The following is a 13,600-nucleotide window of genomic DNA, read 5'->3' as shown; positions in this document are numbered from 1 at the left end:
GAACTTCATGAAATGTAAACATTTTCATTTTTCTTTGTCCAAGTGCTCTTTGGAAGTCTTTGCATCCAGGAAGGTGGGTGCGCCTTTGGTAGACACTATTTTCATGCAGCTTTGCCTGTGCAAATTATAGAACATGAATTTTCTTTCTCTAAAAATAGGTTGTCACTTGCCTAGTGACTCGCTTCAGGGTCTTTCTGTGGCAGGATGATGTTTGAGTTCTCATCTTGATTCAGAGGTTATATGAATTCAACAGATCGCATCTTTAGAAACAGATCCAAATATATTGTAGCATTAAAAATATTTTTACTTATTTGTAAAGAAATACTGTTTTGTCTTTACTTATGACTCAGTGATGTGAAAGCAACTAGAGATACTGCACTGAACTGGTCCACACTGATAGTTACTGTAAAATGTGGAATTCTGGAGTATCGGTGATGCTGAGCAGTGACTGCAACTTCCTGAGACTGAGGCACAGGGACGCTGGTGCCCATTGTTAGATGCACGTACTGCAGACGGTTTCCACTTTTCTCATCGTCTGCAACTGCTCTGGTAGTCACATGTGCATGCAGACTAATTTTACAGGCACCTGTTGCCATGGTAGCACAGAAGAAGAATGAAAGCCATTATTTTACGGGGTGAGAGTTCCCACGAGGTGCAGGTGCGGGCTGGTGAGAACACCGCTTTTGCTTTGTCAGGTTGCCAAGGTACAGGGCCAGGTCTGTAATAACAAGTCCCATGGGGACTGTGGGGCTCGTCTGAGGCTGTCCTTGTCTGTGATCTAGGCTACCTTCACACGTTTATTAGACCACAGGGACCCAAATCTAGCCCCACTGATAACATGGCACTGATTTCCATCAAGACACACCGAAGCAGATGGATTTTCCAATGTGAGTTATTAGCTGATAAAGAAAGAAGCCCACATGTTTGTGTGTCTCTGTGCTTAGGGTGGGGCTGACAGTGGTAGTGATTCTTTCTGCCGTTTTGAAATAAGATAATTACAGAAAGGTTTTTCTCCGTGTGTTTTCTAAAAACTAATGAGACATCAAATGAAATCGTTGGAACTCAAAGGAACCTTGCAGAAAACTGATTTATCACTCTGAGGTTGTACCTGTTGTATCTTTGTCACGTGTCTGTTACATGCCAGGTGTCACATGGACTCCCCGTGAGAGGTAAGACTTCACGGTCCACGGTTAGTGAAATGAAACCCCTAGAGAGACCCAGACGAGAGCAAATGACCAGCACAGGCAGTTCCATTTTTTGCTCCTTTCCCATTTTTTCCATTCCATCCAGATGCCGTCTTACAAAGACCCATGTCTTACTCTGCTGGCATTATTTTGTTTACTTCACTCTTCCCAAAGGAGGCAGTGTTTTGGAGGAGCTTTGTAAATAGCCAAATACGAAGTGGATACTGACTTCCCGCAGGGTTCTGTCAATAATAAACGTTTATCAAGTGCCTCCTGTATGCCGAGCATTGGATGAGTTCGTTACTATGGTGAATTACTCAGTTCCACTCATTACCTATCTTATTGCATCGTTTCAACTTGCTAAAACCAGTTCCCGTTAAAGGTGCGGTCTTTAACACAGTAACTTGACAAGAGATGGTGAGAAGCTTAAGCTATTGACTTAACAGACTGGAAACACACACACACACACACATGCTCACACGCCCCTGAGCTCACTCAGACCCTCAAAGAGGTGCAGGAAACAGGTAGAAGGCTGTACCAGGTGGTGTAATTTAACTAAAAGAACTGAGTGAGAGGAGTTTCTCGCCTTGGTTGGAAAGTACATCTTCACTTTACTCCCTCTTCAGCCCCTGAGAGCGTCTTGCCTTGGTTCCCTTCAGTTTTTGCTCTTTTGACGTTTTCACCTGATGCCGTGTTCCCTCGCCTGTCACCGCTCCTCCAACCCTACAGGAGAGAGGGCTGGTGGGGCTTGCAGACACGGCAGATCTCCCAGCTTCCCCCTGTGGGCACAGAGCCCTTATTCAGCATTGACTCTGGCCGCCTGCCTTCCTGCCTCCCTCTCCCGATGGTGCAGACCCAGACCGTGGGATCAAGGGCCCGGGCAGTCCAGACCAGTCCTTGGAGAGAGCAGGGCCAACATCGAGCATTTGGACACTTTGGTATCAACTTGGGAGAGTATTTTTGTCTCTTGAATCTAACAAAATACTTGTTTGTATTTTTAAAGAATTTCATTTCTCTAGTAATAAATTATTTTATTTTATTTTATTCTACTATTATTTTATTCTATTTATTTATTTTATTCTATTCTATTCTACTCTACTCTTTTTTTTTTTTTTTTTCCTTTTAACAAAACAATAGTCTGCATGCAGTGTCAGGTCTGGGGAGAGAAAGATCGAAAACACCTGGCTTTTCACTACAGACCATTTGAGAAGCACTGGTCTACCTGCTCTCAGGTTCTCTAAAGATGTGTTTTGATTTCCTGCCTGCATGCTTTTGCCTATTTTTTTTAGCTAACACTGCCTAGCTCTTAAAACCCAACAGTGATATCCTCCCCCTCATGAATTTTCCCTGAACTCTTACACTGAAGTTCTTTTGTTTCTGCTGAAACCTTGTGACTGACATCTTATTGAAAGCAGTCTCACTTTGCGTTCTGCACAAATGCACGTGTCGTGCTGCAGCGCCACCTCGGAGGCTGCACCTGAGACATCCACTCAGGGCGCGTAAAAGCGTGCACTTGGAAGTCACAGACATCGGGGCTAGAGTCCTGAGTCCTGTCGCGTGTCAGCCGAGGGGCCTTGCGTCAGCTAATTGGCCTCTCTGTGCCTCAGTTTCCTCAGGTATCACAGGGGATTGCTGGTGGCACCTAGCTCTTAAGGTTGCTGTGAAAATCAAATAATACATGTAAACAGTTAAGGGCACAATTCCTGGCACACACCTGCCGCTCAGTGAATGCCTGCTGTGACGTTTTTCATTATCAATATTGGCAGCATGTTTAGAATATATTCCATTGCCTTTGTTCAGGCAATAAAATTAGTCATGTAATTGTTTTGAGGAGAAAGAGATAAGAAGAGACTCCCACAATGGCTTTGAAAGACCCACTTTTTTTTTTTTCATTTTCATATTCTTCTTCATTATAGGTTACCACAAGATATTGAATATAGTTCCCTGTGCTCTACAATAGAAACTTGTTGTTAATCTATTTTATATATAGTAGTTAGTATCTGCACATCTTGAATTCCCAGTTTGTCCCTTCCCACCCCCTTTTCCCCTTCTGGGAACCATCTGTTCTCTGTGTGACAGGCCCACTTTTTGAAGACACGGTGAGAATGGATGGGGGTGCCGAAGTGTGGAAAGTCACTGGATTTCTGCAGATTCCTACTGAGCTTTGGGGAGCTGGTCTGGGCAGCCGAGACATCCTTGTTTAGGCTCTAGGCACATAACTCAGGTCACTTATAAGAACTTTTTTTTTTCTGACAGACAAAACTAACACTACCAGAAGGAAAATGGGATTTAAAAAAAGAAACTTTAGAAGAAAGGCAACATGTCTAAAAATATCCCCACCCACAAAATATTTGGCTGGAGCACCTGGATTTTTCTGAATATATTTTTAGTTAGGTAAACACTGAACGGATAGATTTTCCTAAAAGAAGAAAGAGTCATTTTATGGAAAAATGATGGTTGGCCATCATCTTCAGCTTCAGAAGTTCAATTTTGTAAAAATTTTGCCTTTTTTTCTTTTTAAAGAGTGAGAAGCTGTGAATTTGAACAAGAGGCAGTAATGGTGGTGAATAATCATAACTGCTTAGTTGACAAGCTATACCCCCAAGTGGATTCTTTGTAGGGTTACTATCTAAGAACAGAGACACGTCAGTGGTAACTCTGGGGCTTCGCCACGTGACAGTGAAACGGAGTGATTGTTTTAATGCGTGCACTACACAAGTACGTATATTAGAACCATGTGGCAGATACATAGGTATCTAAGATATGCTTTATTAGGCCTTAAAAAGTTAGGTAAAATCTGCTAAAACTAAGCAGAAATATATATATATTTCTATATATAACTAAATTAAATGCCAAGAAAAGTGGCACTGAATTTAAGGATTATGGTTTCCTGGTCAAATTATTTCCGGTATATTGAATGTCAATTTGAAGGGAGGGCCATAAACAAAATTCTGGGAAGAGCTGGAGGCATGATTTAAGAGTTACTCAAGCCCTTGCTAGACAGAGACACTGATACAGAGACAGAATTTAGCCTCCAGTTGGAGGCTGAGAAAAATAAAGTAAACCCCAGTGATCTGAGGTCTTACAGTCTGATTCTGTGTCTGTAGGTGTAACACACACACCCAACCCGTGTTAACATACACACCAAGCAGGCGCATGGATCTGAAGTACAGGACTGACACATGGTTTTGGAGGCGAAGTTCAGCTGAACACACGTTTTCAGTAATAAGGTCTGTTGGACCTGAGAGATGCAGCCGTCTGTTGGGGAAGTGAAATCATCACAGGCTGTTGAGTGATTCAAAATTAGATCAGACAAAGCGCCTTAAAAACACACTGTAGGAAGCAATCTGATGTGGAGAAAAAGGCAGTAAGAAGATGACCCAAGTTGGGTCTTTTCGACCTCTGACTTTGAACGCTTTCTTGTAGTTTAAAAATGGAAAAGTATGATATTTACAGACGTCCTGAAAGCGAGGGTCTAAACTCTAAAGTGCTTGTTAGTCTACATACGTGGCGCGTGGCGCTCATGGCTCTCCTGTAGAAACAACAGAAATGTCGCTACGTGTCTTAGTCCTTTCTCACCACTAGAAATCGACAATGAAGAAACAGCCTGGGGCTCAGCGCGCTCTTTAAGAAGTGCCTGGTGGATGTGTCCTTGAAAGTTAGTATCTGCAAATCTCAGAGTCTCAGTTTACCCCCCCACCCCCTCTTCCCTCCCTGGTAACCAGAAGTTTGTATTCATTCTATGCACAAAATAGATAAATGACAAGGTCCTACTATATAGCACTGGGAACTGTATTCAATACCTTGTAATAACCTGTAATGGGAAAGAATCTGAAAAGGTATATATGTATCTATAGCTCTCACTGAATCACTATGCTGAACGCCAGAAATTAACCAACATTGTAAACTGACTACAATGAAATTAAAAACAAAGCTCTATACACATTTATCCAAAATGTGGTAGCCTGAATGAAATAGGATTAAGATTTTTTTTTAACCATATATAACGTCATTATAATTGGATAAAAACATATGGTGCTTTTTTGGGGGGAAATGGTATAAAGATTCTTTGAGATTCATTAGCTAATGTTTGTTAAAAAGGGACCTTGGATGAGAAGCAGCTTCCAGAAGTAATTTTTTATGTTCTCTCTGACCCTCTGGTCTTCACTTAAATAATTGGTGACCATGTACGAATCTCTTTATATCATTTGGTTTCTCTTATATTCACAGGCAGTCAAGGTTCTCCATAAAAGGAAAGAAATTCAGGGGAAAGGGTCCCATACAGGTTTCTAGTGGTTTCTAGTTCACGCGTCTTTCGTGTGCCCTAGAGGGGCTTGGTGGGCGCTCTCTTGCTCACCTTGGGGGAATGTTGGTACCCGTGGGTTCAGCGGATGCTCTTGAACCAGCAGTGGGAACTGGCTGTGCCCTGGAGTCAGCCTCTGTGGCCTTCTGGATAAACCACTGGTTAGATGTAACAGCCCCACAGATCAGCTTCCTGGAGCCAGTTCTGACGGAGACCTCCCTGATCTGCAGGTTGTTTGGAGACCCGCCGTGCACGCTCTGAGCTGTCCAGGTGCCGGTGGCTCCGTGACCACCCCGCCCGTGTGACTGGTTTCATATAAACGTCATAGAAAGTTGGCTTATGCTAACTCCTCTTCCAGTCCCTGCTTCCTGAGGTGTGCTATTCGATACCAAGTCCCTTTACGTGCAGAAAACAGAGATGAGGGTCACTGGTCCAGTGCCTGGAGTTTGCTGTGGTACTGAGGCAAAATTAAACCACTTCATTTTCCTTTAGGAGTAGTGGTGATGCTGAGGAGGTGCTGGCCATGGGCGGCATTTGCCTCGGCACCCAGTCCACTGATGGGTGGTGGAAGATGCCCAGTGAACAGCTGGCTGGCTGGCTGGCTGGCTGGATGGTTATTTCAGAACAGGCTACATTTTGAGACTGCTATTCCTGACACCCTTTCTTAGCACCTGGCCACCTAGAGCGGCCAACCCCACAGATCTGCGAAAACACAGGAGGGAGAGAAAGGACGGGAGTTCGGTGCCAGAAGAATCAAAGTGCCAGTCTGTGTTGAGGAATCTTTGAATCACAAGCATCTGTGCGACCTTGCCTAGCCTTCAACTCCTCAACGTGATGACCTAGGGGGACACTGGGAAACTGAAGACAAACACAGCTGTGTCTGAATCTTACCTTTGCTACTTGCGGGAATTCTGCCCTGCAGATATTAAACCTCTCTGAGGCTGTTTTCCTCCATTGAAATGGAGAAATTACCTTTTGCCTTGGAAGCTTGGTTTTTTTTTTTTTAACTCCTTCCCCACAATAAGGTTTTGTTTGGTTTCTTTTTTTTTTTTTTTTTTTTCTTTTGGAAGCTTGTTTTGAGATAAAACACTTCCTACAGTGTGCACGTGTGTGTCTGGACAGTAGTACTAACAGTTTTTATTTTTTCAAGGATCTTCTCGATGCCTAGGTCAGGGCTGGAGCGTGTCCGGACCCTTTCATTAATCCTCTGACTAAATGCACAAGGTGAATGCTATCATCCCCATTTTACAGATGATCAAATTGAGAGTCAGTGCAGTAAAGGCATCGCAGAGCTGCAAAGTGTGAGAGCCGATACTGGACTTTACGTTTATCTGATTCCTGAGCCCAGACTTTAATTTACCCTGAAGAATAAATATTATTTCTTCCCTTGCCCCAAAGAAATGGAAATGACACAGTTCTCCCTTTTCGAGTTCATCTGTTTACCCTCTTCTGTAAGGTAGTGGTCCTGTTCCCCCAGTAAACCCCAGGAGGCCCAACTGCTCTGCTTATCCTGCTCACCTATTTAGAATCCAGCCGTGGGCTTCATACAAGTAATGTGTTGGGTTTCATGATTGAACTTAACATCTTGTCAATAGATTTGTCCTCCGCTATTTCAGGTTAGATGCTGCAGCACGGAAGTCCAGAGAGGTTCAGAGATGCAGTCGAATTCTAGAGACACTGGGGTGACTCAGGTTTTCTATAACACAACCTGAGGGCGAGAATAAGATACAGCCTTCCGGGTGGGTCACAGGACAGTGGTTTCTAGCTTCTGTCCTGAATAGAATCAGATTCTTCTGGCCATGCGTCCACCCATGATGTCAGTGGGAACTTTGAATGTTAAGGGTGGAGATGCTTAACTTGGATGATCTGACCTTGGAGCTGTTAGCAGAAGCTGGAAACGCTCATGCTGTGCCTGAGTCAGAAGGATGTGAACCTTGGACTTTCTCTGACAGTTGCCTTTAATTAAATGAGCCTGGCCCGATCGGACGCTGGCAAGTCAGCTATTGAGAAAGAAATCTCCAGTTCTTTGGAAATCTTCTAACTTTCCCAAGTTTTGTTTCCACTCAGCATCTTGGGTTTTGTTTTTTGCTTTCCATTTTCAGATTTACAATCGCTTGGATGCACACTGCTGTGGATTCCGCCCTCGGAAGGAAGATGCCTGTGTGCAGAGCGGACGGATGCCCAGATGTGACAAGCAGGATTCTGTGGCTCTGCAGCACATTGTCCAGCGAAAGCAGGACCCCAGGCACTTGGTCTTTATAGACAACAAGGGATTCTTTGACAGAAGCGAGGATAACTTGAACTTCAAACTGTTAGAAGGCATCAAAGAGTAAGTTTTATGATGTAGTGACAGAGGGAGGACCTCACATTTATACTGAATAAGTAGTGAGGTTTTGAGGAAACTCACATCCTGTGTCTGATTGATGGAGCCCTGAGAAGGAACCAGGGAACGGGGGCCCTGAGAAGGGACTCAAGACAGATCATCACCGACTCACACCACCTGCAGAGCTCCCACTGCATCTCATGTCCGCCATGTGGCTTGGCTCTCACTGTGACAACCAACGTGGGTGAAGTGGGAAGTCCGCGGGGGTCTCTGAAATAGAAACTGCAGGGATAAGCAAGTGGCAAAAGCTCTGTCACCAGGACCCAGGACAGGGGAGTCACAGATGTGCAGATACTGACGTGCAGGATGTCCAATGGCGGAATAAACTCAAGTGACTTTATCAACACGTGGAAAGTCAGAGCCAATCGGCTGAGTAGAACACAGTGTCAAAGGCCAATGAACGGCTGTTTATTCAAATAGGGGGGCTTTCTGAGCACTTGAAAATCCTTCCATAGACGTAGATTATGGGAAAAAGGTATCCTGAGCTTACACATATTTGGAAACCAAGGGACTAAGACACTTAAGGGTGGCAGAAACCTCACTGTAGAGTCTGAGCTGTTTGCCCCCAGCCACGGAGTCTGCGGCTGGATTTCAGGCTTCCCCTCATAACCACCCTTCCTGGTCTCCCTTGGGCAAAAATCAGAGTCACTAGAAGGGGGGCTGTGTCTGAGACTTGAAGATAAAAGATGCTCTAGTGTAACAGTCGGCCAGCTTTGTGAAGCTGAGTTACGGCTGGGAGCGCAGGGGCGAGTCTGAAATTGACGGGAGAACCCAGGTCCTCCAAGTCTGGTCATTTTTCTGCGGAATGTCATTGTTCCTGCTGTTACTATTACTCTTTTTACTAAACCTTTGAAGCCTATTTCAACAGTTCTTCCCAGCACCATGAGTTAGGGAGCGTGGATTTTATGTACTGTCAACACTAGAGAGGATGCGTTTCGTGAGTCCCCATTCCATGCGTCTTGGCCGTGTCTTTCCCTGTTAATACCCACTCCTCGCACCTCTTTGTGGACTGAAGGTAGAATGTATAGCAGATTCTCTTCTCTCTGTGTCTAAACTAAGAAGATTGTAGGTGTGGGGAAATTTACACCCCAGAAGCATCACTTCCTGGGTTGATATTACAGTGTCTTAAATCCCGGAATTTCCTCTTAGAATTAAGAGTGCCTGGAGACCCTACCTATCCCATACATTCATAAAAATATGAATAATATTTTACTTATGCTTTCAAAGAAGATTTAACTTTAAATGCATTATGAGGAGTAATGAGCTTCAAGTTAAATCTTCTTTGAATAAGTAATTTACACCTTCCAAAGCAAAAATGAAGACTTGGCTAACCCAGATTTATGCCTGGAATATTTCTATGAATCCGGGTAATGCAAAAGCAGGTAATTTTTTCTTCCTTTATGAAAAGAATTTGTCACGAAAGAGATCCATGGTTTTAATGGTCTCATCTCATCATTCTGCCACAGCTAAATTGGTTCAAGGGCCATAGAATTTATAAATCACGGATTATGAATACTTCATAGAGCAAAGGTGCTTACTTAATTAATACTGTGGTCACTAAATTATATAGCACATGTCTTCAGGGAGCTTGGAGCATCTGATTAGCATTCTTTAACCCCACACTGACTCAGGCCCATTAAGCACGTCCAGCTCTGCGGCCTCTGGTCTGTCTCCAGCATCAGCGATGCTGGAACACGTGGACAGCTTGTTCTCATGGCCCTCGGCGCCGTCCCCAGCCTGCTCCACTGAAATTTGTAAAAGGTGCTTGGAGGCCAGAAACTTCTAGCAAACTATACTCTTGAAACATGTTCTCTTTTAGTGTTTTAGGGACAACTGAGTTTACTTTGAAGATGACTATTAAATCCCAATATTTTTATGGTGCTTTCAGCAGCATTTTCATGAAAGCTGGGAGAGAGACCAAACTGGAGATGTAGCAAACCATTGCTTATAATTTTGGATCAGAAATGTTATTAATCCTTCAGAGAATGCAGGAGCTAGGCCCCTGGCTTTATGCTTATTTTTATTTTTATTTTTTTCCTTAATGAAGAACAGAAAGCACAATGCTCTCTCTTTAGCTCATTCAGCAAGGAGCCTTCTAAACTGATCTCAGGTTTTCCAGGAGAGATGCTTCATTGTGGAATGCCCTGGCTCTCCAACCTGACTTCTGCTGAATTTATTTGCAAGCAATTTAGTACTCTAGTTCAATGGAATGTTCCCAGATTCTTAGAATTCCTGAAGGATCATCCGAATCAAAGGCAATTGTTTATTTAATTGGGCATTTCGGAATGATTTCTTTCTCTAGACTACATGCATTTTGGGTGATTTCACATCAAATCCAGTCATGCAACTTCTGTTCAGGAAGAGAACTTTACTGACATTGTCAGCATCTTGCTTCTATGTTTTCTTGCATAAAACTGCGCGTTGACACTTCGGAGGGTATGTTCTGCTTGACAGATTACAGTGGTTTCTCTGAGGGAGATGGAGCTTGCAATTGAGGAAAGTATTTTTGCCAGGTTCTCCAAATTCTTCCTAATTCTGTGCCTCTCTTTGCCTACATATAATGACCTTAAGTAAGATGTTAGCATGTCAAGTTCTCAATGGTGTAGAAGAGTCAGAAATTGACACAACACTGTAAACTGACTATACGCCAATAACCTATTCTTCTAGCACATAATTATTAAAGAGGTGTCAGCTTGACAGTGACAAAAATGACTTGATTCTCGAGGCGTTACCTGACAGTGTGATTTGGGCCAGACTGAATGACTATGGATGAAATAACATTTTATCTTTTGCAGGTTTCCCGAGTCTGCAGTTTCTGTTTTGAAGAGCCAGCACTTACGACAGAAACTCCTTCAATCCCTCTTCCTTGATAAGGTTTACTGGGAAAGCCAAGGAGGGAGGCAGGGGATTGAAAAGCTAATCGACGTAGTGGAACAGAGAGCCAGAATCCTTCTCACCTACATCACGGCCCACGGGGCCAAAGTCTTACCGATGAATGAATGACAGAACGCTCTCCCGGCCAGGGGACGGGCTGTTATGTGTGCCTTTCGATTTTTGGTTTTGAGTCAAGTCCACAGACCTCAAGCCTTTTTCAGAACGAGGCCATGGCCATGAATGCATGGAATCAATGAATTGAATCAAGGGTACATGGTGAGTGTGAACACTTGAAGCCGACTCGAGAAGCTCTGGAAACCCATACGGATAAAAAGATACTCGTTTACGTTTTCCTTTAACATCACTGCGCGGGAGTCTTAGCGTCAGAGTGGCTGCACTGGCTGTCCCGTGATAAAGCACTGGTCACGTCGTGTAACAGGACAGCGTAAACCCGAGGTAGGGACTCCTTCAACAGAGCAGATCTGATGCCACTTTGACTGGTCTGACCAAATGCCCATGGGAACCATTCTGGACATTTTTCTGTTGCTGATTGTTACAACAGGGCAGTCCCAAGGCTGCCCAGAGACAGCTCTACGGTGGAAAACCGGGGCCATGATCCGCAGAAACATCGGAGCACACGATAACTCTAGGTGGAAATGGTGGTTTATTTGTAAACCCCTCAGTGTATATTCTATTGGACCTACAAATGACCAGCCAGCTCTGTGATCCTGAGCAGCAAGCATCATTTTCCATTCCTTCCTAGGCGTGCCCTTTCTTGTCACTATGGAAACCATCCACACCTGACAATTTACACGTTAGGTGTAGTTTTACTCTCTCACTGTTGGTCCAGCTTGTGTCCGATGGCTTAGAAATTAATCGCTTTTCAGGTATAAAGTTACCTATGTGAAACTGCACTTAGCGGATCTCTTTTTTAAAGTGGATACTGTTTTAAAATTTTTTGTCATTTTTACCAAAGATGTACCATACTTTCTGTATATTTTATTAATAATAGTGGATCTCTTCAAATTTGTTCCATATAATTGTATTTAAACTGATTTAATTGATGTCATCCAGGATCAGATATGGAGTGTGTTTCAACATATTGTTTAGCTTGTTCTCATGTGAATAATATGAACAAACTAAATTAAAGCCCAGCCCTGATCAGTTCTCCTCAGTGTAAGCTCATGGCTAGAACTAAAACAGCAAGTCAGAGGGTATTAAGCCTCAAATAATTCTCCTTGAACTCTACCAACTTTTTAATGCGGTGGGAGGGTGTGGACACAGAGCAGGTCACCTGCTGGGCCTTTGTGTCCTTGGAGATCCCCTGTCATCGGACAAGATGGATGTTCATACGGAGGTTCCAAACCTTGAACAAATCATGATTACCCTCCCACCACCTCCCACTCCCTACCCCTCATTTAAAAGCTAACATACTGACTTCTCCTTTCTCTGAAAGCTTAAAAATACAACTTAAGAATGTTTATAATACAGGCTATCCTCTGTTTTCTCAGTTCCACATGTTTTTGCTAGACTACGCCCCCTTTTCTGTGTTCTGATCAAGGGTAACTCAATGTCACCGTAAATTAGAACTATTCAACACGTTACGACAAATGCTAGGTTTTTTTTAAAAAAGAGCATATCTATAGATTTTAATTTATACAAATGTATGGGAGCAAAATGTCAAACTAATATGTTGAGTACCAGAGAAGGTGGACCAAGGGACAGGGAATGTTAGATCATCTAATTATAACTGTTTCAGGCTTGCGTTCAGGTCTGACTTTCAGCATCCTCACTTGTCGGCTGACTCTTGGAGAGCTGGTCTCCAGACCATTCTCTCTTTGATATTCCCTGGTGAAATATTTGCATTTTACTATGCTTTTTATGGACTAGACCATCCTACGCAAATTTGTGACGCTGGTGCTGGGAATCCCAGGTTCCTCAGAAGTGGCTTTAATTTTACATCTCATACTCCACTGCTTCTGGGCAGCTAGGTCCTCCTGCTGGGGGGTCTGGTGGTTTGTCTGCCTCCAGTTATTCTGAAATGCTGAATGTTGAACGCAAGGCCCAGGAACACGTGTTTGTTTTGGTCACCTTTGCTTTTTAACAATGCTTTTTGTTTTAGACTCAGCAAATAATTCAGGCTGTATTAGTTTCAGATGATAGGTAGCTGGAGGCCAGGGTTTTCGTCCTAATGATTAATATTCTTCTCTTCTCTCACTGAAAACAGTGGGGATGCTCTGTGCCTTTCGGATGCAGTCCAACGATGCTGTGGTTTGGTTCACAGAAGCACATGATGTGGCTTATTTATAACTTGATAAACTTAAGATAGAGCAGTTTACCTTGGCAGACATACAAAAGCTTATTCTTGGGCAATTAATTATTTTTAAGCTGATGTTATGAAAATAAATATGTATCTGAAAAATCTGTAATAAAAATATTGGAAATTAAAAACTCATGCTTTTTATTCTGTAGATTTTTTTTTTTTTGTAGATGGGTTGCTTTTCAGAAGTTATGTTTAGGAGAATGTTGGCTACCTTTATCCATGAGAAAAGAAACCATTGAATAATTTAGAGTTGCACTGGGTTGTGTCTGCGTTTGCATATATTTGATTGCATTAATAGTGATATGACACCTTCTCTTGGTGTACGTATAGCATTGTTTTAGGTGGTATGCAAATTAGTTCATAGATGTCACAAGCTATAAGAGAACACTAATTTGGTGTTTTCTCTGCTTGGGGTGAGTTTTACCATTATATTTAAAATTTTCTTTATAACATTCATATTTATTAAGCTTATCAGGCACCTGGGGAACTTACTGAAATGCAAAATGTCTTAGACTCATGCTCAAAATATTTAT

At 43.0% G+C, this 13,600-nt stretch overlaps 1 protein-coding gene across 3 annotated transcripts in view; it reads left to right on the top strand.

The window, feature by feature from the left end:
* The window catches only part of GASK1B (golgi associated kinase 1B), a 49,384-nt gene extending 36,189 nt beyond the window's left edge, over positions 1-13,195 (top strand). For all 3 annotated transcript variants that reach the window (XM_010982619.3, XM_031463819.2, XM_031463829.2), the window contains exons 4-5: positions 7,590-7,816; positions 10,666-13,195. In XM_010982619.3, coding sequence (XP_010980921.2) covers positions 7,590-7,816; positions 10,666-10,873 — 435 coding nt within the window. In that variant the 3' untranslated portion in view covers positions 10,874-13,195. The remainder of the gene's footprint in view (positions 1-7,589; positions 7,817-10,665) is intronic.
* Positions 13,196-13,600: the final 405 nt, after the last annotated feature.

This window comes from Camelus dromedarius, chromosome 1 (genome assembly GCF_036321535.1).
Source record: "Camelus dromedarius isolate mCamDro1 chromosome 1, mCamDro1.pat, whole genome shotgun sequence".
In the NCBI taxonomy this organism is placed as follows: Eukaryota; Metazoa; Chordata; class Mammalia; order Artiodactyla; family Camelidae; genus Camelus; species Camelus dromedarius.
Note: the sequence above shows the minus strand (reverse complement) of the source record. Positions and strands in the feature narration are given on the sequence as shown.